The sequence below is a fragment of the Calidris pugnax genome, unplaced genomic scaffold, assembly GCF_001431845.1.
Source record: "Calidris pugnax isolate Ruff unplaced genomic scaffold, ASM143184v1 scaffold197, whole genome shotgun sequence".
NCBI classification, from domain to species: Eukaryota; Metazoa; Chordata; class Aves; order Charadriiformes; family Scolopacidae; genus Calidris; species Calidris pugnax.
The window spans coordinates 1,533,110-1,555,986 of record NW_015090936.1 but is presented as its reverse complement, the minus strand read 5'-3'; the positions used below and the strand labels follow the sequence as shown (position 1 = coordinate 1,555,986).

The 22,877-nt window shown below is 41.9% G+C and overlaps 1 protein-coding gene across 2 annotated transcripts in view; it reads right to left on the bottom strand.

Moving 5' to 3' along the window:
• Nucleotides 1–22,866, bottom strand: part of PAQR9 (progestin and adipoQ receptor family member IX) — a 38,186-nt gene extending 15,320 nt beyond the window's left edge. The window contains exon 1 of one of the 2 annotated variants that reach the window (XR_001413122.1): nt 21,513–22,866. Coding sequence is in view for 1 of the 2 variants with exons in the window: in XM_014951747.1 (XP_014807233.1) it covers nt 21,756–22,820 (1,065 nt within the window). In the remaining variant the exon portion in view is untranslated. Of the gene's footprint in view, nt 1–15,416 lie in introns of those variants that run through there. The other variant, XM_014951747.1, reaches the window with a different exon arrangement.
• Nucleotides 22,867–22,877: the final 11 nt, after the last annotated feature.

Sequence of the window (22,877 nt, the reverse complement as noted above, 5' to 3'; positions counted from 1 at the left end):
CTTTTGTTTTTTTTTTTTTTTTTTTTTTTTTTTTTCTATCTTCTGAATGCTGTAGTTGAAAGATAGAGAGCATCAGAAGATGATTCAAAGATAATCTTTTAAAGAGTATCAAATGTGTTATGCTGTCATACTGTTATTGCACAGTACCTAGGACCTAAATCTCATGGTGCAGTTTCACATGTTATAATTAGTTTACTGTTACTGGCAACACAGATTGGAAATCAGAACAGAACTAAGCCCCGTGAGAAAATATTTCATGCCAATACTCTCATTGCTTTTCCTGAATTTTCCTCTACTGCTCTTATTTATAAGGCTATATATACATGAAAAGGAGAACAATTTGAGCTAATTTATTTAATGCATATGTTCTTAGGAAGAAAAATGTGAACAATTTTAGTTCAGCCAAGTAAAATACTGCTTTCCTACTTTTGCTGGTAAGAAAATTCACTATCTGTTCCCAAAATACCATAAACGGTAGGGAAAGAGCACAATGAGAAATGAACTCTTAACAAAATGTGCAAATGATGCGATAGCCTGTGCCACAAGAGATGGGAGAATACAAGGGAATTACCATCAGATTTAATCATTCCTGCAGTTGTTTTCTTGACTTGACTAGGAGGCCCTAACTTAACTGAGCAGCTCAACAGTGACATATGAATGATAAAGTGGGGAAGTCTACATCTGAAGGACTTCCTTTCTCAAAGATGAAAATCCAGAACAGGAAAAATACCCCTTCTTCAACACGCATATTAGATCGAGTTGAGAGAGCTGAAGTATTTGGGAGGGAACATTTTGATACAGCCATTCTCTGCCAGGTACAACATCATATCGATGATACAAAAAGATTGACTGGATTAATTTGTTGTTTATGCTGTGCCCTCTGTTGTCCTTACTCAGCCTTTGGAGCATAGAGTCCTTGGCAAGAAGGAGGGTGTTGCACCACTGATGTAAATTAGGACTGTTCCTGTGCATCAATAAATTGTACCAGGGCTGGGCAGTTCCAAGTAGGGGAATGACAGTCAGTCCCTATGGTCTCCTTCCCATCAGAGTACAGGGGTCATGGAATGCAAAACTGGGGCCAGATTATTTCACTGGTGGCTGGAACTCAGCTATCTGCCGTGTGCTTTACAATGGTATGTTTACTTTTTCTAAATGCTGAATTACTGCTCTGGGAGATACACACATGTGTTCCAGGCCAGAATTTGGAGTTTAGCCCAATATTATGTTTTTTAAAAACATCTGGGATCTATTATGTTGTTGATGACAGAGTCATCATTACTTAATATGTAAAGAAATATCATTGTCGCTATCAGTTTCAGCTACAGAGCAACATGTTTGAACACTAGATTAAGTGCTTCTTGCTATAGGCAAAATGCTATATAGGTCATTAAAATGCTGAAGTATTAAGGCCAAAAGTTAGCAAAATGGATGGAACCTATATGGAAATTTGAGGAGCAAGTCCAGATACTTCTGGAAAGTAGCAGTTTTGTTTATAAAATATATCACAAAAGTAATCTAAGCACTGGAAAAGCATTAGAGAAACAGCATTATAGGCAGATATTAGATATATACTTGGTATAAAAACGCTTCAGTGTTTTTAGCGTTATATGGAAACAATTGCAAGAAATGTCTGTGCAGTTCTAACTCAGCAACAGTCCTTTAGTACTTTAGGAATCGAAAGCACAGGGCCGGAACCAAGCAGCCATTTATCCTTTTTGTATTACAGGAGTTACTTGTTTTAATGTTTTCAGGAGCCTCATACTATTTTGGTTTTTTGATATCCACCAAACGAAATAAGGGCCAGACTGAGTCAGTAATACTGTAATGTAATGTCACTACTCCTAAACTATACATAACTTCAGTTTGGAAGTGGACAGTTGAGCACAGGCAACTGTTTTGAAAGAGTCTTTATGTTTAAATGCTTCAACTCATGTACTGAAAGAGTACTGTGAGAGGAGAAAAGTCAGTCCAGATTCAAAGCCTGGTCTTTGGGCTCATTCTTGAGATTACAGTCAAGTTTCTTCTTAATCCTTGCAGGATGGGAATCAAGAATGCCTGCCTCTACAATATAACATCTTCTGTCACACGTATAGTACCTTTGAATAAGGAATCAGAGAACTTTGCAAGGATTGGTAAATATTAAATTTCTATTGCTACCTGTTCTACAGTTGGAGAGCTGTAGCACTGTAACTCCTTTTCACTTAAAAAAAGATCTGCCTGGCTTTCAGCATCTATGGAAGGCTAATCAGGGTCCTGTGCTCCTGTTTTATGTATGCTATCATTCTTTAAGAGGTGCAGTAGTTAGCCCGAGTTATGCTGAGCCAGCATTCCATCGTATTTCCAGATGTACTGCTGTGCACTGATAATAATTACTCTGCACAATGTCAAATAGTAAGGAATTCTCTGCTGTAAATAGGTACAGAGGCAGATATGTGATGCTAGGTATTCTGATTTTTAAAACCACTGAGAGGAACAGTTTTATATGGAGCCTGAATTGTAAGTGCAACCAATAGATCATGATTATTACACTATCTATGCAGCACAACATCTCTGTATTCAGCTATCCAGCTACGTTTTCAAAGTTCTTGGTTCTTAGGCTCTTGAACTCTGCTGACACTTCTCTCTGCCTTGACGCTTCCTTAAATGCACATAAAATGTTTGCTGGCTTGTCTCTTGGTTATCACCTTCTCATGGCTGCAGCTTTTACCCAGATGAAAGTGCGCTTCTATGGGTTCCTTAATAATTTTCTGGTATTATTAACCCCAGAGTCTCTTCTTAAGTACCGTTATTCAATTATCTGCTTTAAATGTAAGTGAAATTCAAATACAGCTGATTAAAGTAAGTGGTTTCTAAGCTTAATGTATCTTCCAAAGCACTATTATGTCTCTGACCTGCCCTGGATAGGTGATTTATAGCCATAAAAAAGTGATCAGAGGTCTGATGCAAACTCAAAGTTTTTTGAACAGGACTTTTGATTATGCTGCATCCTTGTTGTATTCAAAGTTTATTTTAACAGTTTGACTCCATTTCAGAATTCTTCAGACATACTAATAGGAGAATCAGGGGTTAAATCTGCCAATCAAATTTGGATAGTTTAGCGGTCCATTCCACTCCTGTTCCAGTTTGTCTGTTTTGGTTTAGTTTGGTGTTTGAATTACCTTCAAAATATTAATCTATTAATCTATTGCCATATTAAAGTCATGCATATACCTAGAAAAGATGAAGTTGGTCTAAACACCGTCAAAATGTGAATGCAATCTCAATAGCTATTAGAAGCACAGGCGTACAAAACACAGCTGAAAATAGAAAACGTTTATTGTTTGTTAAAAATGAATTGCTAAATTTTGTAAAAACGAACAAACAAAAACAACCAACAAACTCCAACACTTGGTTCTGGGATAAAACAGTGTGGTTTTTTGACTTTTCATATCCAGCTTCTAAGTCCAGAAAAGAGAAAACCAAACAGACCATAACTATCTGTCCAATGTGAGGTTGGCTGTCGGTTAGATAACAGCGTACTGAATTGTTGCAAGAAGGAATTACTGTTAAAAATAATTCCTATAAATCCCTCAGTATCCATGGGAATAGATAGCAGTAGATATTATGATCACTACCTAAACCAGCAAGAGACCATCAGAGTAACATGGCTTTTGCATATTTCTTCAGTAGATGAACTGAATGTTTTCCAGTTGATGGAAATGTAGCTTTTCCAAGCTGTGAATCCCCAAGTTACCCTGTCTTTACAGAAGCCCTTCACTCTATAACAACAGGTACAATTCACAGTTTTTTAAAGCAGAAAGCAGAGATTACCTACCTGAACTCCGATTAGACTAAGATAGAGGGCATAGAATTTGTGGAGTCCATACTGATAAACAAGATATTGTTTGGAAAGACTTTCTAAGTTAGTTTGGGCTAATAGTTCGCTGAATACTTGGACAGGAAAGAAAATCTCAGGACCCAGGAGGTGAATCTGATTTTTTCCTATTTCTAAATGATATTTAGTCCCCAAATTCAGTTTTATTTGGTACAAACTATTACATTTAATGCTAAAAATGTATTTTTATGTAAATGCTTGTCAAAATAATGACATAAATTGATGTGTTAATCCCACAGAGAAAGAAAAGATCATATTAGTGTTCCTGAAGAAGTCAGTAAATGCCTCACAAAATCTAATTCCTACCTGTGTTTGAGAGGACCTCTCTTCTCCTCTCCAGGTTAGGTTTCTGCCTCACAGCAGTGACCCAACCACCATCCCCTTTGACTGAACAGTCCCACTTTGTTAAATATACTTAAATATTCCTGGAGCCAGCTGGTGAGAGAAAAAACAATGCTCTGGTTTTGGGGGTTTGGTAACCCTCCTGGGAAGGGTGGGGGTGTTAGTCCCAGTCCCAGTGAATGTGTAATTATTTGTATAAAGTAGAACAGTGTCAACAGGAGAAGTGACAAGTCCTGTCTCTCAAAAAATTTCCTTGCAGGAATGAAGAAAGCTAAAGCAACAATAATGCATTCGCCAGAAATCTGCCAGGTATAGTTAACAACAGTTTAAACAAACTCTTAAAATAATTTACAGATTATTCCTGAAATAGCTAAGCTTTTGGATGAATAGATGTTCTTCCACATCTCTGAGACAGGCCTTGTTCCTAATATTAAGTGAACAGACCTTTCATCCTCCAAAGCAAACCAGCTCTTAAAATAGAAATCATTCAGAGCATATTTTAAGATCTTAGCATCTCATAACATCATACCTCTATCCTTGCTCCTATTGACATCAATGGAAGGAAAACCAGTATTTATGTGTCCCACAAGCAGATCTGTTTCTTGGAGAATGCTGCTCTATAATGGTTTGTGTCTGACAGGAATAAAGAACTCTTGAGACCTGGCTGCCAGTTGAATAGTCACAGCTGTATGGAGCTCTGGCAGTAATATTTTTGCAGTGTGATTGCTGAAGACATCAAGCAAGGCAAGGTTCTCAGGCACAGATGAGTTTTCATTGGACCAACTAGAAAAGACAACATTTCAAGCACTGAATTCTTATTCAGGGCTAAGACAGAAGGAGCAAGCTTTAAGCTGCATGCAGGCCGAGGAGAACTGCTCTCACTTGATGTCAATTTATGAATCAGACAACGTGACACACTTTTCTAACATTCTCTTACAGTTTGTATGTGTTAACATTAGAGAAAAGCATAAAACCATACATAGTTCCAGTGCATTGCTGTGATTTTTTTTTTTCAATAAGCACATTTTGCTAAAGTCTGAATCTTAGAGAGCCGTTTTGCATGTAGACACTTAACTTTTACAAAAACGGTGTCTTACTGATTACTTACTTGTGTACAACATGGCCCCTTAGTCAAATTCTCCTGATGGCTAACATACAACAGAAGTAGACATATGATGGGATAATAGAATAGGAAAATGATGAAATCTTGACCAGAAGATGAATGTGCCAAGTAGCACTTAGGAGGAAGTTATTATAGTGATAAGATTTGCACTTTAAGAAAGTAGGTCCCTGTGACACCTTCCACCACTGCATGTTTGAAACCTGGTCCTGAATAACTGCTCTAGGTGTGAAACTGCTATGACCACAGTGTTGAGAATGCCTGGGTTTTCTAGCAGTGAGTGTCTGCTGAAGTCAGACATCAGATCCATCAGCCTGGCTTTTATTGCAGTGGTGCTACAGCTACTGCTACCAGCAGATAGATGAAGGGGACACAGACATCGCTTCTCTGTCTGGCCCCAGGCAACATCCCAACCAGTAACAAGCCAGGATGGGAAGTGTGCCAAGAACTCCGCATCGATCACAGCAAAGAGAGGTGTTTTGTCCAGAGCTGGAGGGGCTGTCACCTCTGAGTGCCCCAGCCCAGAGACCTTGGTGCTGGCACCTTGTTCATCACCCTGCCCTTAATCTCCTCCAAATCTCCACTCACTTCCAGTTGGGCTGTCAGGTTCCACGTGCCAGTTCTGCACAGTTGGATGCTGGATGAAGGCAGTGGATGGTATAGCACAGACACCATCTCTGGTGCCCTTCTGTCCATCCTCTCCCACTTGCACAAATGGGTCATTGCCAAAAACGTCTGGAGGCCTGTGGTGGGTGACATTTGGCTGCATGATAAATGTACCCTGGGCAAGGGAGCCACTGTTATTTCAATGAAGTATTATCAAGTCTTATTGAAGCTACTTACTTAAGCCATCAAAACAAGGAACTTGAAATAGGAGCTTTTCTCAGGGCTTCCAAGCAATGAATTATATATCTGACCTACAGCCCCCTGTGCCTAGCCTGACAAAAATTGGCGTCAGAAATTAGAAATTCACCACCTCTGGCTTTAAGAAGGGAGTGAAAAAACACAAGAGGTTTAAAGCTTTAGTCACCAAAACCAGAGCTGTCTGAAAATTGTTTTTAAACCTCAGCTGTAAACAGTGTAATAATTCATATTACAGTAACCATAGAGTCATATCCCCTTTGTTAGTCATATGTTTTGACAATAAAATGACTTTCCTAAAACAAAAAAGACTTTAAATAGAGTGTGGAAGGTCTTTCAGGGGACTGTATAATTAAAACACAGTATTGTCTGACATCTGAAAATAAATTATTGACTGCAGAACAATACCTGATCTTTAACCTTTAAAATATATATTTTCAGATAAAAGATTTTCAAAGAACATTTTTAAGGAAAGGTGCTGTAAAAGCAGAGAAGTCTGTCTTGAAACTTGGAGGTGGGAGTGACAGAGCAGATTTCTGCATCTATATGTCTTGTGTAAAAACTATGAAAGAATAAGCAGCTGTCAGCAAGGTGTAAGAATCCAGCAAGTGACAGTTACGGAGTTAAATATTATGTAGGCTCTGGTAGCTGGAAGGAGAATGACTGAGCAGCAAGAACTAGATTGAAACTGGTGTATGTAACTAATACAACAGGTAAGCAAGTAAAAATCGGTGCAGAAGCTGTATTAAGATTTAGACAAAAGGAAATGTTTTGTGGAAATGTATCAACCAGGAAAAACAGCTTAGAGGGTATAGCAATATGTCTATTCAAATTCTGAGCTAAAGATGAACTTAGATTATTACAACAAATTAAAACATGTTAATGCTTCTAAAGCTGTAATAAGAAACACAATTACTGAATCTTTCCTGTGTGGGGCAGGTCAGCATCTCAGGCCCTTTTCTCCAGGAAAAAATCACGAATTCTGTCAAAGAGAGACTGAGGCAATTGCAGTGGTCATAAAATGAGATGCTAACACATCTTTCCAGCAACACATTCCTATTGAAATTCAGTGTGAAACTGGCACACAACTCTAACTGGTGTCTTTTGAAAATGCTCCAGTGCCTCTCCATTACCTTACTAAATTCCTGGAGGCAGGGGCGCATAATTTATCCAGTGATCCAGTGTTACAGAGAGGAAATGGAAGCACAACTGTATACGTATATTCTGAATATAGTGCATTTTACTTTTGCAATTTGAAATGTGGAAAAAGCTAATTGCAGACATTACAATATGTAAGAAATGCAGTGAGCAAGTGTTGCAGATGTATATTTTTTTGGAGGAAGCAGCATTTCTCTGTTCCTCTCACTGCTCTGCTGTGTGTGCCACAGCACCTTCCACAAAGCCCAGCCCAGCAAACAGACTTTGCGCTAAGGGGAAGAGGGCACCTGGCCTTGGGAAATGTGTGTAGTGAGCCACTGCCTGGCTGAGGTTACGGCATCCTCCAGACTGGCTGTCACTGGCCAAGTGCTCACGGGAAGCAAACTTCTCTCCTGGCCCAGGATACTTCTGAGACATGATCTCTGCGTGAAAGTAATTTAAGGGTATGTGGGAATTTTCAAGAAAATTCTTTGAGTTAAGGGATAATGTGGGGAAAGTTATGATTCCCCATTACATTCCTATTCCTTCCATTATGTTCCCATCATAAAATAAAAATTTTTGACTGCACAATTATAAGTTACGTCTGAAATCTAAGACTTAGTATAAGTATGCCCTGCAGATGGTTGTCCTTCCTACTTAGAAAGGGCCTTACGAAAAGCCCAGAGTTCAGTGCATGTTGTGGTAATGTGTGTAAGAGGAATTGTAAATATTTCACTGAAATTCACCCTGCTAAACCCTCTAGAAGAGTGTTGTAGATGAGAAAACTCCCTGACATGTGAAACATTTCTGTTCTTACCATGTCACTAGAAAGAGTCATTGCTTGTTTACTGCATTAGCTATAATCTAATGAGATGCTTCCTGTGGCAGATCCAGGGCTGGAATAGCTGGACAGATTGTGGTGGTTCTATTATTAGAAGCCAGTTATGTTTGACATTGAGCATAAAAGATGGGGCTCGTACTGCAGAACATTTCTCACGCTCTTAGTTGAGAGTAAATCCCTACAGTTGTCATCGGAAAATGTGGTCGGGCCTCTGGATTCTCATTGATCAGACTTGCAAGTCAATCAGTCGTGCTGAGATATGCAAAATCTGTTGACAAAGAAATGGTGACTGATATCCTAAGCATAAAATCTGTTGAGAAAAGACAATATATCATGCTATTACCAAAACAAATTCTTCAGTCTCTAGAATTTCACTCTCAAGGATATTTTGTATTTGTGTAGACTTAGTTTATATAATGTATCTGAAACCTCCAGAAAAGCCTTATCTATAGATAGACTGTGTGAGGAAGTAAGTACATTTGGTTTTCAATGGTTTTCAGAATAGATCGATCATGATGTTATTATTGGATTCAGGTGAATGTACAGGCATGATTGCATGTTGCTGCATTTTGACCATACCTCAGGTGGGATGTAGAGTTACTTACTCTTCTTTAGTGCTAATACAACCAGTGTTACAAGACAGGAAGAGAAGACTATGGAAAGGCCATATGTTGTTAGGAAGTCAGTTGTATGTCCTGTCCGTGTGACAGCAGTACGTGTAGGTACATGATGTTAACAAGACTGAGGCAGGGCATGGGTATGGCACTGACACAGGGAGAAGCACCCTGCGTGCAGCACAGACGGTCTCACTCTCTGCTCCAGCTTGGTTTTTCTTGGAAAACACTTGAGGCAGTTGTCAGAGCTCAGCTTGACCTGCAGCTTTCAGAACTGAAGAAATACAGCTTCAGGCTTCAAATTTTTAAAGAGAAGGTGATGAGATAGTGAAGTTGGGTTAGAAAGTGTGAAGAAATAAACAGCTGGGGAAAACATTTTTGAAAGGAAGAAAATGGCATAGGTAAAGAAGTTTGGAAACACTCTGATGAGATGCTAGATCTGATGACTTGCACAGCTTGTGCCAGAACAAGATGTAGGGGTCACTGGGAGCTTGCACAGGAGCTCGTACTGTAAAACACTTTCCCAGATGTCAGTGTTAAATGAGAAAGGAGTGAACCAGGCTTGCTCATATCCTGGTTTCAACAAGGGCTGTGGAGATCGTCCGACAGCCTTGGGGCAGTACTGTCTCGTGTGTGTGCCCAGATGAGGCTTATTTGAAGGATGACTAGTGGGCAGGAAAGCCCGGCAGTCTCAGAAGTGCTGTCTGGTCTTTGGCTGCAGGTTGGGAGTGAAGTGTCACTGGCCAAAATGAATTAGAGCTCTCCAGGAGAGCTCGAAGGTAATGGCAAGCCAAGAGCTAGTATCTCTGTCACTGAGCCGGAGGGATGAGTGTCAGCTCTGCTTTACAGACAGCGTGGCCTGGCCAACAGCTCCCGCTCAAGTGGGAAACTGTGAGCGGGGGACAATACGGATACTCTGCGGTTGGAGGAGGAGGAAAAGGCCACTTAACTAGCAAGCAGGGATTGAATCATAGCACTGCTATAATACTTTAATTGACATTTCAATGTTAGAGCCAAAAAGAGGATTGCAATATTTCAGAAAATACTTTTTAATGCTTTGGGTGCTGAAAATTGTAGCATGAAATATATGTGCAATGTTTGACATTAGCTGGGAATATGGTAGGTAGGCTGTATTGGCATGGACCAGTCTGAAAACTGGGTGGCCAAATAAAAAAGCTGTTCACATCCAGTAGGCGACAGGTCAGCTGTGACAGGGTGGGCACGGTGTCATGCCAGCCAGGTGTGTGCCTTGTGGCTAACTTGGGCTTCACCAGGGCCAGTCCCACTTCCTTGCCCTGAATTTGTCCTGAGAAATCCTCACAGAAAGTTCTGGGCCAGGAAGGAGCTATTCCTGAACTAATGACTTTCTAATGCTCAACCTTGCAGACTTCCAGGTGCTGGAGGATGAAATCCTGCATAAGGGGATACTTTCAGAAATTTTTTTGACCTATTGCCTGTTTTGTTCCTTTGCCTGTTAGGCACACGTTAGTTTTAAACTGACGTGTTAGTCTGATAGGTATGTTAATCTGTGTCTGCTGGGGTGTGTATATGGTAAAGGAAACAGAACAAATGAACTTATTTTAGTCAATACGTTTAAATAAAAAGTCAACATGGCAAGGCGCATACTCTCGCCCTGACTGACTCATGCTTGGTTTAAGTTCCAGGAATGCCTAAGAGGGCAGCGTCATCCCCTCCAAAACAGTTTTTCTTTTCATATGGGATTATATCAGCAAGCAGCTGCCTCTAAGGCATTATTTTTGCCAGACCATCAGGCTCTCTGTGCCAGCTTCTGCCTTAAAGCGCTATATGGATGGAGCATCCCTTCCAAATAAGCCCCGGGGACAGGAGAGGTGCCCAGTGGAGGGGAGCCACAAAGGGCAGCGCTTTCACCGGCCGTGCAGCGTCCAGGGGAAACAGGGCGGTGGGGGGAGGCGCCTGGTGAGTGCTCCCCTGCTCCCCTCTGGGCGCCGCAAATGAGAAAAACAGCAGCGAGCTGCCATGGAAAAAATGCGTCCTTGCTGGAGCCACACAGCTTCTCACCGGCCTGGCTGGAGGGACATCCCTGCTCCCCAGGAGCGGTCTGCGCGCTCCTCCTGGTGGCTCTGCTGCCCAGCCGCCCGCCTCGCTGCCCGGCCAGCCCCCCGGCAGCCTCCCAAAAATCACTGCAGCCAGTTGGTTTTAAAATAGACACTCTGCTACACTGTACTTCATTTGATCTTCACACACACTACTGTTCAGGTCTGTGCATTGACTGGGGCAGATAACAAAAATAATTATCTGAATTAGCTGACATTTTTTTCAACATATGTAAATAAATTTATTTTTTTTTTTTCAGGCTGGTGAAATAAGAGGATTCAATCAGACTCTGAGATTTCAGAGCACCGATGGCTGAGTTTGAAAATTGAGGTTTGTTTTCTTTAAAATGAGTAAGACCAAACCTTGTCTGGGAAACTCCTGCTGGTTGACCTCAGTGTCCTCCACAGGTCTGCTGGGCACAGACTAATGTTGCAAAACTTTTTTCTGAACAGCAGGCCTGAATCTCTTTGTTCTGAGGTTCACTTGGCACAGCAGGCAGGCAGGGCTGTAATTGCCTGGTTCTCAGGCTGCTTTAACTCGTGTAGGGGGGCACCCCTAGTGATATTGTCAGGGGCTATGTGCCACATATGGACTAGTGCAGTGTAGGGATGTGCTGTACCACTCTGCATTCCTGTTGCATCCTCTGTGCCAGTTCTGGAGCGACGTGATTAGGGAAGTAAGGTCAGAGGGCTAGAATTATTCTCCTGCCTGTTTTTGCCTTCCAGGCAAACTGCAAAGGGAAAAGAACTGAGTCTGGTGCTTGTTTGTGAATTTAGCTTATAGATCACTCGTGAAGGGAACCTCACTACTGCTAATCTGTTATAGTACACATGGGCACTTTTCACCTTAGAGACTTTGTTTACCAGCCTGTTTGTTGCAGATCGTTTCATTCATGAGATATTGGGTGACTGAAATGGCTTTTAAAACAAAGAGTGGCTCATGTTGAGTAATAAGCTGGAAGTCACTCATGTCTGGGACGTACCTGGCAGTTCTGCCCTGTCACTTGAAGCTAGAAATCATGGTACTTCCAGAGCCTGAAAATCATAAATATTTGTTAGCTATATGTACTTATTTGGCTAATGAATAACATTCCTTGAGTTTCTTTAAAAGCATCAATAAACTGCATTTGCTACTGCTAGGTGAACATCCAGTACTTTCCACAGAGGACTTGCACTCCGAGCCACAGCTGCTGTAAAGGTGAGATGGCCAGATTCGCTGCGGGTCTTCCTGCTTGGAGAAAGTCACTGTGACTTTCAGAAGAGAAAGCAGTGAAGCAGTGATTACTTCACTTGGTAATATTTGTAAGTCCACAAGTTCATTTGCTTTGTGCAAATCTATGTAACAAATCTGCCAGAAAGTCAAAATCAACAAATCTTTTCAACTCTAAGAGAATAATTTTTCCCTTTTTTTCTTTAATAAGGAAGACTTCCAAAATGCCGTGTTGGAGACCTCAATCAAAATATGTAGGGCACTACCAACTTCTTTATAAATGTTGCTGTTCGGACACATTTACCATGTAAGTAATGTAGTCTTATCTGAATACAGGAATCTACTCATCACAGCTTAACTCTAATGGAGGTATGTACTATTTTCTATTTGTTATATCAGTTCACTATATCCTTTGCATTACTGATCATCTCAGTAGAAGCAGATCCTAACATACACTGGCTGTATACCCCCTCTGAGGTGTTAGTGCTGAGTACTGAGTTAGCTGTGACTTTATGTGATCTTAATTATACAACCTGAATATTGCATTTGAGCAGGTTTTCCACTTTTGTATATCCTCAGTTCCCTACGTTTCATTGAAACAGTTAAGTCAAATTACTTATTATTGTCCAAAGTGCATCTGAACTTCAAAATGAAGGATATGGCATGCTTCTGTTGGAGTGGAATGCTTACAGTTTGAAGGAACACTCTCTGTTGCTGGGGCAAAAGTGTTCTGCACAGAATATTTGGCTTCTGTGTTTCATCTTTGAGTCTATATAATACAGAAATAAACATTCTTTTAAACCAGGTTGGCTAGTGAATGTGTTGTGTAGTGGTCATTGAGTCTGATTACTGTTCCAAATTTGTTTATTCCAAGCGATGGTTTTCTACCAGACTACAAGAAACAATGTTTTGTTATTGTAATTGCTACAATTGGAAAATCTGCAGTTTTATTTCATGAGTAAGTTGGTACATTTCTAGCTTTTACATATGTATTTTGCTCTTTGTTTCATATTAAAATCTTTCAGACAATGGTCTGAAAGGAGAACGCTCTAAAGGACTAAGGCAGAGGAGGGAAAGTGAGTCTTGGGTGTCGGAGGGTAGGACACTGCCTTCGGGCTGAATGGCAGAATTTGCTGTGCCAGACTCTTGCTGGCAGCATTTTCCTGGCACTGTCTGCTCATTAGGGCTCTGCTTCTATAGCACACTTAAACACGAGGAAAAGTTCACCCCATGAATGAACAAAGATAAACATATATTCATATTAAAGTTAAGCATGTGCTTATAGGCTTCACTAAATTTGGGATAATAGGAGAGAGAATGCCTGTACAAAGAGAAGCCGTCCTGAGGACCTGTTTACCTTTTGCTCATTACTTTTATTATTTCTGAGTGCTTTAGATATTGCTGCTTGTTATCCACCCCGTTGACATTTCATAGTTGTCCTTCCAAGTGCTGCTAAAAAGGAAAGCTGAGATTTTGGGACACTACTGTGTGCCAGTGATTGAATTCCATAGCCCCAGGACTGTGGATGCAGAGAGCCCAGCATATAAAGAGGGAAAATTCAAGGTTTTTCTTCTTGTACAAATGGCATCACACAATTCCTCAGGACAGCACAGGAGAGTGACAGAGAATAAATGTTTCCTAGCAAACAGAAGATAATAGATGAGAAGTATGCTTAACACCAAAAATGAAGGAAAACTATTTTCATATTTCATCAGTCAGGAGGGACACGAGAGGATTAGATCTTGAGGGTGAAAGAGCCTCAAATTAGAGAACTCTATAAAATTGTTTACTCTGCAAAAAGATTGTGTGATATTGTTGTTGTCATTCTCCTATAAAGCATGTATCATATACCCAAAGGCTGTGCTCCCTGGCAAAATAAATATTTCCAGCTCCCCACTAACAGAAGCGCACTGCCACTCTCGATAAGAAATCTGCCTTGTAGTAGAAGGCTTTCTGATGCGGAAGAGCGGATCTGTGATGTCTGCCTCAGAGGCTCTCATTACTGAAACCAAGATTTAGTCTTAATACTGATTTGCTTCTCCTTTTTACCAGCTTCTTAACTTCTAATGTTTCATCTCCACTCACAAATTCTACTAACCATGCATTGTCCTATGATGACAGAATAAAATCTAAAGGTTAAAGCTGTTTATCAGATGACCCTTTGTTCCTCTATAAAGACACTGGCCTGACTTTTAGGGCCATTTGTCAGAGAAGTGATGTCATAGTAACAAAATGTAGTTGCCATCAGACTTTCAGTTGGTTATCAGAACAACTGTGGAGACATCTCAGCTAAAGGCTGAGGTACTGACCTCAATAAATTACCTGTCCTAGCAGTGACTTTTGCTTTCCATTCTGCTCAGTATTTTGCCATCCTCACTGGCTCCATCAGTTTTGCGAGTTTCTCCTCCAGCATGTGCATGTCCAGCAGTCAGATCCAGAGCCTGCTGGTATCATTATGAAAGGCCTTAAATGTTAACAGTAGGATGCAGTCTTCTAAACTGTTTACTTATTTGTAGGATGTAGTCTTTTGAACCATCTGTCTGTGAGGTGGCAATGGATGTTTTTGCTGGGCTCATCAAATACCTGAAGTCATTACCATGTTTCAAATAAGACGTACAAACTGCAAATAAGAGCTCTCAAGAATTTTAGAACTTTTGAAGGAATCGTACAAATCTCAGATAGAAGACCCTACAGTTTTCTGTTCTGTTCTGTTCAGCCTTTTAACAATATCAGGGGGTGCCTGCAATGATGTTGGGCTATATTATGACCTGCTGAATTTTGACACACAAGGCTTAAAGCAGATACTTTATGTAATTGCAGTTCATTGAGTGCTTTTGGTGCCTGCTTGGACTGAAAACAATATTCTGCCACTTGGAACATTCCTAGTCTGCCAAATGGGAGACTTTATTTGATGCCAAATTAGACCTCTTGATTTTGCAGTCAATATTTTGCTGTGATACTTGACATAGCTGTTGCTACCAATTTCATGATTTCTCAGCGAGCACTGTAGGCAGAACACCGATCTCCTTATACATATTCATGAATTTTACTATAACTGGGATGCCTAACATTAATTAGTTAGCATAGATATTGGAGAACTAAAAAAGGCAATGGTGTTATTTTATTGCTTTAAAATATAAAAGGCAATAAAATGGCAACAGTACTTTTGCTGTAGCCTAGTGTTTTCAGAAATACCAACACCACTATAAAAGAATTAGAAGTTCCTGTGTTTATGCTAACGACATCTGTGTTTGAAGATAACTACATTCAACACATTTCTGATCCTACAGGTGTCACAGTAATTTATATTAAGAAATGAAAAAAACTTTATAAATGCATTTCTGCAAAAATGTACTCAGAATCAACTTTTATTTATAGCTCACACCTTTTTTTGCTAAAAATGCATAGTCATTACATATACAGTAGTCAGCATCCAAAAGTGTACAAAGAGTAAATTTTCAAACCCTCCCAACAGAACCAAACAAAATTCACACTTTTTGTTCATTGCATGCACAGACCCTTAAATGTGATACCTCTTACTAAAGCGTGCTTGAATCTCTAGCAGACAGAACTGACTTGCTATAAGCTGTTTCTCCACACTATGAATCCCCAGCTACAACCACAAATCCTAAGGCGTTGACATGAACTAGCGAAGCCCTACTTCAGAATCCTCTGAGTTCTGAGTGCGGCCCAGGAAGCAATTGCCCTGAAAGCAGAATGCTGTTGGTGGTGCTTCCTAACAGGGAACTTTGAGCAAAAGCCTGCTTCCTTTGTCTTAGTCACGAATTTATATTTCTGAATTTGGTGGAATGAAGCAGCATCTGTCTAAGCAAGTTGTGAAAATAATTTAACTTTATTCCACACCCAGCTCCAAGACACTAAATGTCTTGAATGGAAGTCTGTGCCTTTCAGTGCATGTGACACTTCCTCAGCATCTTGCATCACCTCTGAGGAGAAGAGGGTAAAGTCTCAGCTGTAACTTGGGTGTTGGTTGTGTAGCCCTGACTTACAGGTATCTAACAGAAGCTAGGAATACACTCGGATAGGGTGAATTTCTAATGGTAGAGGCTTTGACTTAATGAACCACTCAAACCCTTCGATGGCTTTGTTGTCTTTTTTGTTTGTGTATGTCTCCACTACTGCTACTGGTTAGAAAAGCTCTTAAAAAACACTGTCCTCTACTCAGTGGTGCTGTTTATATCAGTCCTTCCAGGTGAAGGGCAAAATGGGTTAGCAGGACGATTAGTCAGGGCTCCACAGCAAAGGAAGAGTACACATATGTGATAAGAAGATCCAAGTTCAGTTTCTGCTCAAGAATAGGATTGGCTCCATGTTGTTGGTTTTGGGGAACCAGAGGGGAAAAGAGAAAATTGTTTGTCTGATCAATATAATTTTATGTTCCCAAGTGATTACACGTGTTTATTTAAAAGCTTCATTTATTTAAGATCTTTTTACTGTGATAAGAAGTAGCTTGAAGTAGGTAGAAATTCCCAGTGGCAATTGAGACACAATCATAATCTTACAGACACTGTTGGGAAATCTTGCTCCCTCGTTTCACAGTAACTGGAATACAGTCCATGGCTAAATGAACAATGAGGCCTCGTGTCAGCATTACAATGCCCTTCGGTACAAGTCACCAGTGAGAATTTCTGAAGAGTACTTAACTCATATATGTTTCCTCTTTACTCCTGACCTTTAAGCATTTAGTCAGGCTGTTTGCTACTGCTAGGTCTTGATTGCCCCCCACCTGAAGCCAGTGGAAATTTTGCCATCAGCTCCAAAGGACACAGGATGTGAACCTCCTGGGAGTATGGCAATGACAAGGTTTTGTCCCAAGAGTTCAGGATCTAGAAACATTCGTGTTCCTCTCCCTGTGAGATGAGGAGCTACAGAAAAACATAACATTCTCTCTGCCGGAGTTCAGTAAGATTTCTTCTTAGCACCTAGGAGGGTCTTTGCATTTTTAAGTGCTTTACAAACATTAGCTAGTCTTCATAGCAACCCTGCGAGGTAGGTAAGGTATATTGTCCCCATCTTACAGATGTGGAAACTGAGAGACAGAGGGTCAAATTCAACCCTGTTACAATTCCAGTGTTTTACATGGATTAAATTCATTCAAAGTGAACACAGTTTAAACAACTTGCCCTAGATTATGGAACAGGTAGTGGCAAAGCAGGGACAAGAACCCAGGAGTGCCTGACTCCTCAGCTTGTTACTGGCCACTTGGTCATTTTTACTCTCACAGGCAATGAAAAACAGTATAATCTGGGCAGTTACTACAGGTATGATTTGCTTCTGTAAGGCATATGGATGTTAATCAACTGAGTTAAGTGCAATAATACTTTATGAATGTGCTGCCTCAGAGAGTTTACTTAAACACAAAGTAAAACTTTCATACTGTCATTTTCTGCAGGTGCACTGTTGACAAAAAAAACAACGTAGTAGCTGGATTCAGCAAATAAATAATAAACACAACACTTGGACAACTAAGCAAAAATATCATTTTAGAAAAAAAACAATGTGTTCCTACTTTTAACTTCTAAATTTCTGTAAGTGCAGCATGCAGATGAAACCTTTCCCTTTGTTTCCAGACTGCAGACTCCAGCCTTGCTAACGAAGCAGCTCAGAGCTGCACAGATATCCTGGATAGTGACATTCAAACGAATACACTGCAGAAGAATAAACAGAGCATCACCACAGAATACGGGATAATTACTACAGTCCAGGTATATCAGTCTTACACGAAGATGACCTTGAAGCTTGCAGGTTACTCGGAAAGGCCCAGAAGCTAGGCTTATTGAATATATGCCAACATATAGACTGCAGCTCTAGGCACATGCTGATTGCAAGGGGGATGTCCGTGCCACCAACACTCTGGGAACTGGCCCCATCAACAGTCAGTTCCCATTGGCACAGGTTGGCCAAAGATGGAAGGACACATTTTCAGGCCATCCTCTTGTGCTCCTGTCCTCACCTCGTCCCCCATCCCCACAAAGATTCTACCACAAAAGGCCTGAAAAGCCTTTTTGGTTTTAAAGATGAGCTGTGGAGTCCACAGTGTAGATCTTATGGCAGGTACCCAGGCAATAAAATAATTTGACAGGTACTTCGCAAAAAAGTTTGTTTTCTAGAATGTCCTTATGCATCTAGTCTACAGGTCAGACCTCCTGTCTAAGCTCTGGACACGCTCACGATATTCAGCCACGTGTGCTTTCACACCAAAAAGAGATCCCGCTCCCTTACAAGCTACACAAATGCTGACATTTGCTTCTACACAAGTAAATTCAAGCTCTATAGTTATAGATATCTTGTTCCACTTTTAACGTCTTTAACTCAGTTGTCTTCTGTCTGTATTTACGGAGACTGGCTAACAGACATGGCAAATGGAGCAATTATCTACATACATGTCCTTCACTGAATAAACACAGACACTCAGGTAGCATTTCCCTAGATGTCCTCCACACTTACTGTAACTTTTTAATTTGTAGCCACATTTTAAACAAAGAGACAAACGAACAAACATAACATTAATTAGAACTCCTAATCACATCTCCCTGTACCCATTCACTCCTGATTCATACAGTGCTTACAGTGGCTGAGAGCACGGTACTTGCAACCAGCATTTACAAATAATTCCACGAAGTGCTCAGGCCCATACACGTGCCTCAAAATCTTGCCAATAGAAACTTTTAAATGAAGCAATATTCTTAATATCAGAGCCAGGTACCAAATCTGCAGTGTGACAGGGGCTCATGGGCAACTCTTGTAACTGCAGTAAGATTCCAGTAAAATTGCAGTTGGTTGCAATCCAACCTTTATACTGTTATCCATCGTTGAGATATATATAGACGACCCTGTGTGGCCTAACTGCAAATATCAAATGTATTTTTACAAGATAGCAACAGCCCTTTTTGACATTGCCTCTTGAGATGTCCTCTACATTGTGACTGACAGGCACAAATATAATTCATTATACAGTATGCTTTAAAAGCCTTTTTTTACATTTGGCTTTTAATGTTGCTTGTTTCCGAGCTGTCTTCTAGTGCTGAGATTTGCTCTCCCTGGCCTTTCTGATTTCTTTCTTAGTTTTTTAATTGCTGGTTGGACATGCTAGTGGCATCTCCCAGGCAAACCCTTTCTACATAATTAGTTTTGAAGCTTGGATGAGTCATTGGGCTCTAACTACTATGCCTCTATTATTTTAACTTGAATACAGCACATCTCAAAGATTTTGGCCTCTTTTAGCAGTTGTGGAAATTCATAGGATGACATCGTTGCAGGTCTTGATCCATTTACTTTCTGTTGTGAATTTTCAGGGTTTTTTCACAACATAAAGCACATTTCAAAGCCTAACAGTGTTGTGAACCAGCCTCCTCTCCCAGTGGTGCAGATAATTTTCTGCTTTATTGGCAGATGAATAAAGCAATGCCATATTTATGACAAAAGTTAATGAAAATATGTAAAATTAAAAATACTCCGTGAAGTTTTCATTTTCTTTTAATGCAGGTTGGCAAATGAAAACAGAACACAGGCAGCCACACAGGGCTGTGCTATTTTTATGGCCCATCAGTGATAACTCAAGAGGCCACAGTCTGGGAACTGCTGTTTCAGAAAATTCTAACCAATCTCTTTAGAGACCACATGTGACCCTACCACAGATTATATACTAGCAGAACTGTGGCTGGCAAAAATACATATTTTTGTTAGGCCATTCTCATCATTCACTGAGAATCTAAAAGATCCAAACCACTACAGTTAAAATGGGTTCAGATAAAAGATAAAATGAAGTGGGTGTAATTTTCTTTTAGTTTATGCACTTTCATAGGAAAATTTTGACAGAGCAGACACTGGTACAGGACATATCAATTATTGGTTTCTGTGATGATTCTGACCCATATGAAGGATTTGACCTCATAATCCCTAGTTCTTCCTATATTCCCGTTACAAACAAAGAGGGGGGCCTGTCTTACAGAAGACTATGAGACTGGACTCAGAATATTTTCTTGGGGTTCAGATGCCATGTCCATGAAAATAGGAAAGACCCAAGCAGAAAAGTATTTCCACAACAGGGCCAAAGAGGCTGAAAGAGCCACTACGGTATCGTACAGTGTGACACCAGTGTTTTCTGAGGAAGTACCACCCTTCTTTTTGAAAATGGGGTATGCAAACAGTTTCTCACCTGAACTTCACGTTGTAACCCCCTTCTGTAATATTATTGCATACTTATTAATTGTTCTGTCAGACAAAATCAAAATGCATCTGTTTAAAGTCTGCACATAGTTGACAAAGATGTCTCTTTATACAGAGAGTAAATTCAATCTATAGTTAGCTGCTTGTCACGTGAGACGGATAATACCTGGGTTGCTGTGAAAAGATACTGCTTTGGAAAATATGTCATAATTCTTGTCTTTGAACCCCCACCCCAAGCTTCTGAAAGAGGATTTCGGAATACCCAGTTGCAGCCACAACTAATCAGAATAGGAGAAGGTGGGAAATTATGAGGAAGTGCCAATATCCAGTACTTGTAGAGCCAGATCTCAGGTCCTGAAACTGTTCAGCAGTACCTTCTTCTGCACCTAATTTTAGGATGGTAAATCTGACAGAGTGCTCTAATTAAAGAACAGAAGAAACGAGTTTAAAAGGTCCAGAATGAGATCTCATGCATCGGTTGCTCTCTTTACATCCACAGAGCTCCCACCGAGCTTGGCAGGGGCTTATAGAAAGTCTGGCATCTGACTTTGACTCCAAAGGGCTGATCTGGGGGTGATTTACCAGGGAAGATAAAGGGGCCCCTTAGCAACCCCCTTAACGCAACAGATGTTCCTGACGTGCTGGGGGAAGAGCCACGCCATTATGCGGTGTCCTTCTTCTCCCCCCGCCCCCACTCCAAACTAATTTGACCCTTTTCTGGTTCAGTTATTTTACATATCCCTCTATTTTATTTTAGTATCCGAGTGGCTACACCAGCCACTCACTGCCTGTTTAATTAAAGTCTCTCCATCCACTGGTAATTCTGTAATAATTCACAGCTGTTTTTCCTCTCTCTGTTAAATCTATTGTTCCCTGGCTGAAAAGGCTTCAAGACCTTAAAAACTATAGATAGCTATCGATTTGTTTGCATTTAAAATCCAGTATGTGGCTACAAAGGCCTGTTACAGTATCACAGAGGAGGATAAATGTCAGTGCATAATCTGCTAGGAAATTTCACACAGGAGTTGATTAAAAGTCTATGAGTAATCATTGCACAAGTGTCTCGAGGTGTATACATATATATACATGTATATATGTAGCTAATAAATATATAGCTAGATATATAAATATATATATGTATATACAGAGCTAATTGTTACGAAATTAGTAAGTGGCATTCACAGTTCATGCATTCTTCCTAGTAGCAGAGCTATATTATTTCAGCTTATACTCTAAGCAGCAACATACCAGTAAGCGTTTGCTTGCTTCCCCTGGTAACCTAGTAGTTTAAAGAGCACGAGCAGTTCCGCCATGGTCATTTTCTCTGTCAACCCTCTGCAAAAGGGACCTGGCTCTTCTACAGGTGCTTTCCCCCCAGGTTTCACAGCATCTTCAGGACATGGTGAGGCCAGTCTGAAGGTCACTGGCCCGAGAGTCTCCAGCCAAGGGTCACTGGTACGGTGCTCGCTGTCCTGAGGGTCGCTGTCCTGGCTAGTCCTGCTTGCAGAGGTCTGTGACATTGAGGAACCTCCTGACGACCACGGCCAGGCAGAGTGTCAGGAGCAGCATATACCCCACGGTGCCCAGGTAGGTGGGGGCGTCCAGGGGCGCCTTGAGGAACTCGGCCAACCCGTCCTCCACATAGTGCACCTGGTCGTAGATGCTGAGGAAGGTGAAGATGTGGAAAAGCTGGTGGCTGTGCCCCACGATGTCGAAGAGCCCCGGCTGGATCCGCTCAGGGATTTTGCTGACGTTGAAGAAGGCGGCCACCAGCAGCCAGCAGTAGCGCCGGTAGAAGTAGACGAAGAGCGTGGGGTTGCGGGTGCGGAGGTCGAAGAGGAGGCTCTCCAGCATGATGGGGCAGGCCATGCTCAGCGGCATGGCGAAGACGAAGGTGCGCACGGCGAAGGGGTAGGCGCAGCAGGCGGCGCGGCTGCGGCAGCAGGCGGCCGTGCAGCCCACAGCCAGCGCCAGGGCCACGGGCAGCACCAGGGCACGGTAGGCCGCGATGGGCAGGCTGCAGTCCAGCTGCCAGCCCAGCCGCTGCTGCACGTAGCGGCTCATGGCGCCAGCGTCCAGCAGGCTCAGCCCTGGCAGCAGGTAGTAGGAGTAGGCCACGGTGCTGGCGAAGCCGTAGTAGCTGATGGAGGCGTAGTCCAGGTAGAAGAAGGCAGCGCGGAGGCGCGGGGAGAGGCAGCTGAAGAGGTGGGCCGTGCAGCTCATGGCGAAGGTGAGCAGCACCCCTGAGGCGTAGCACCAGAGGGGCAGCAGGGCCGGGTGGTGGAAGGGCACGTCCCCGGCGCCCCGCAGCAGCAGCAGCCGCCCGAAGCGGCTGAGGAAGAGCAGCAGCGGGATGAAGTGGGTCCAGAAGTTGAGGGTCTCGTTGGTGGGCTGCAGCACCGAGGCCAGGCACTCCTGCGCCGAGCAGTGCAGCCGCCGGTAGCCCGAGAGGATGAAGCACTCCACGAAGTCCTCGGGCACCTCGTCCCACCGCAGCAGGGCGGCGGGGCGAGGTGGCGGAGCCGCCTCCTTCTTGTCCCCCTCGCCCGCCGGCATGCTGCTCCTGCCGCCGCCGCCGCTGTCACTGCCCGCCCCGGGCCCCCCGGCCGGCCC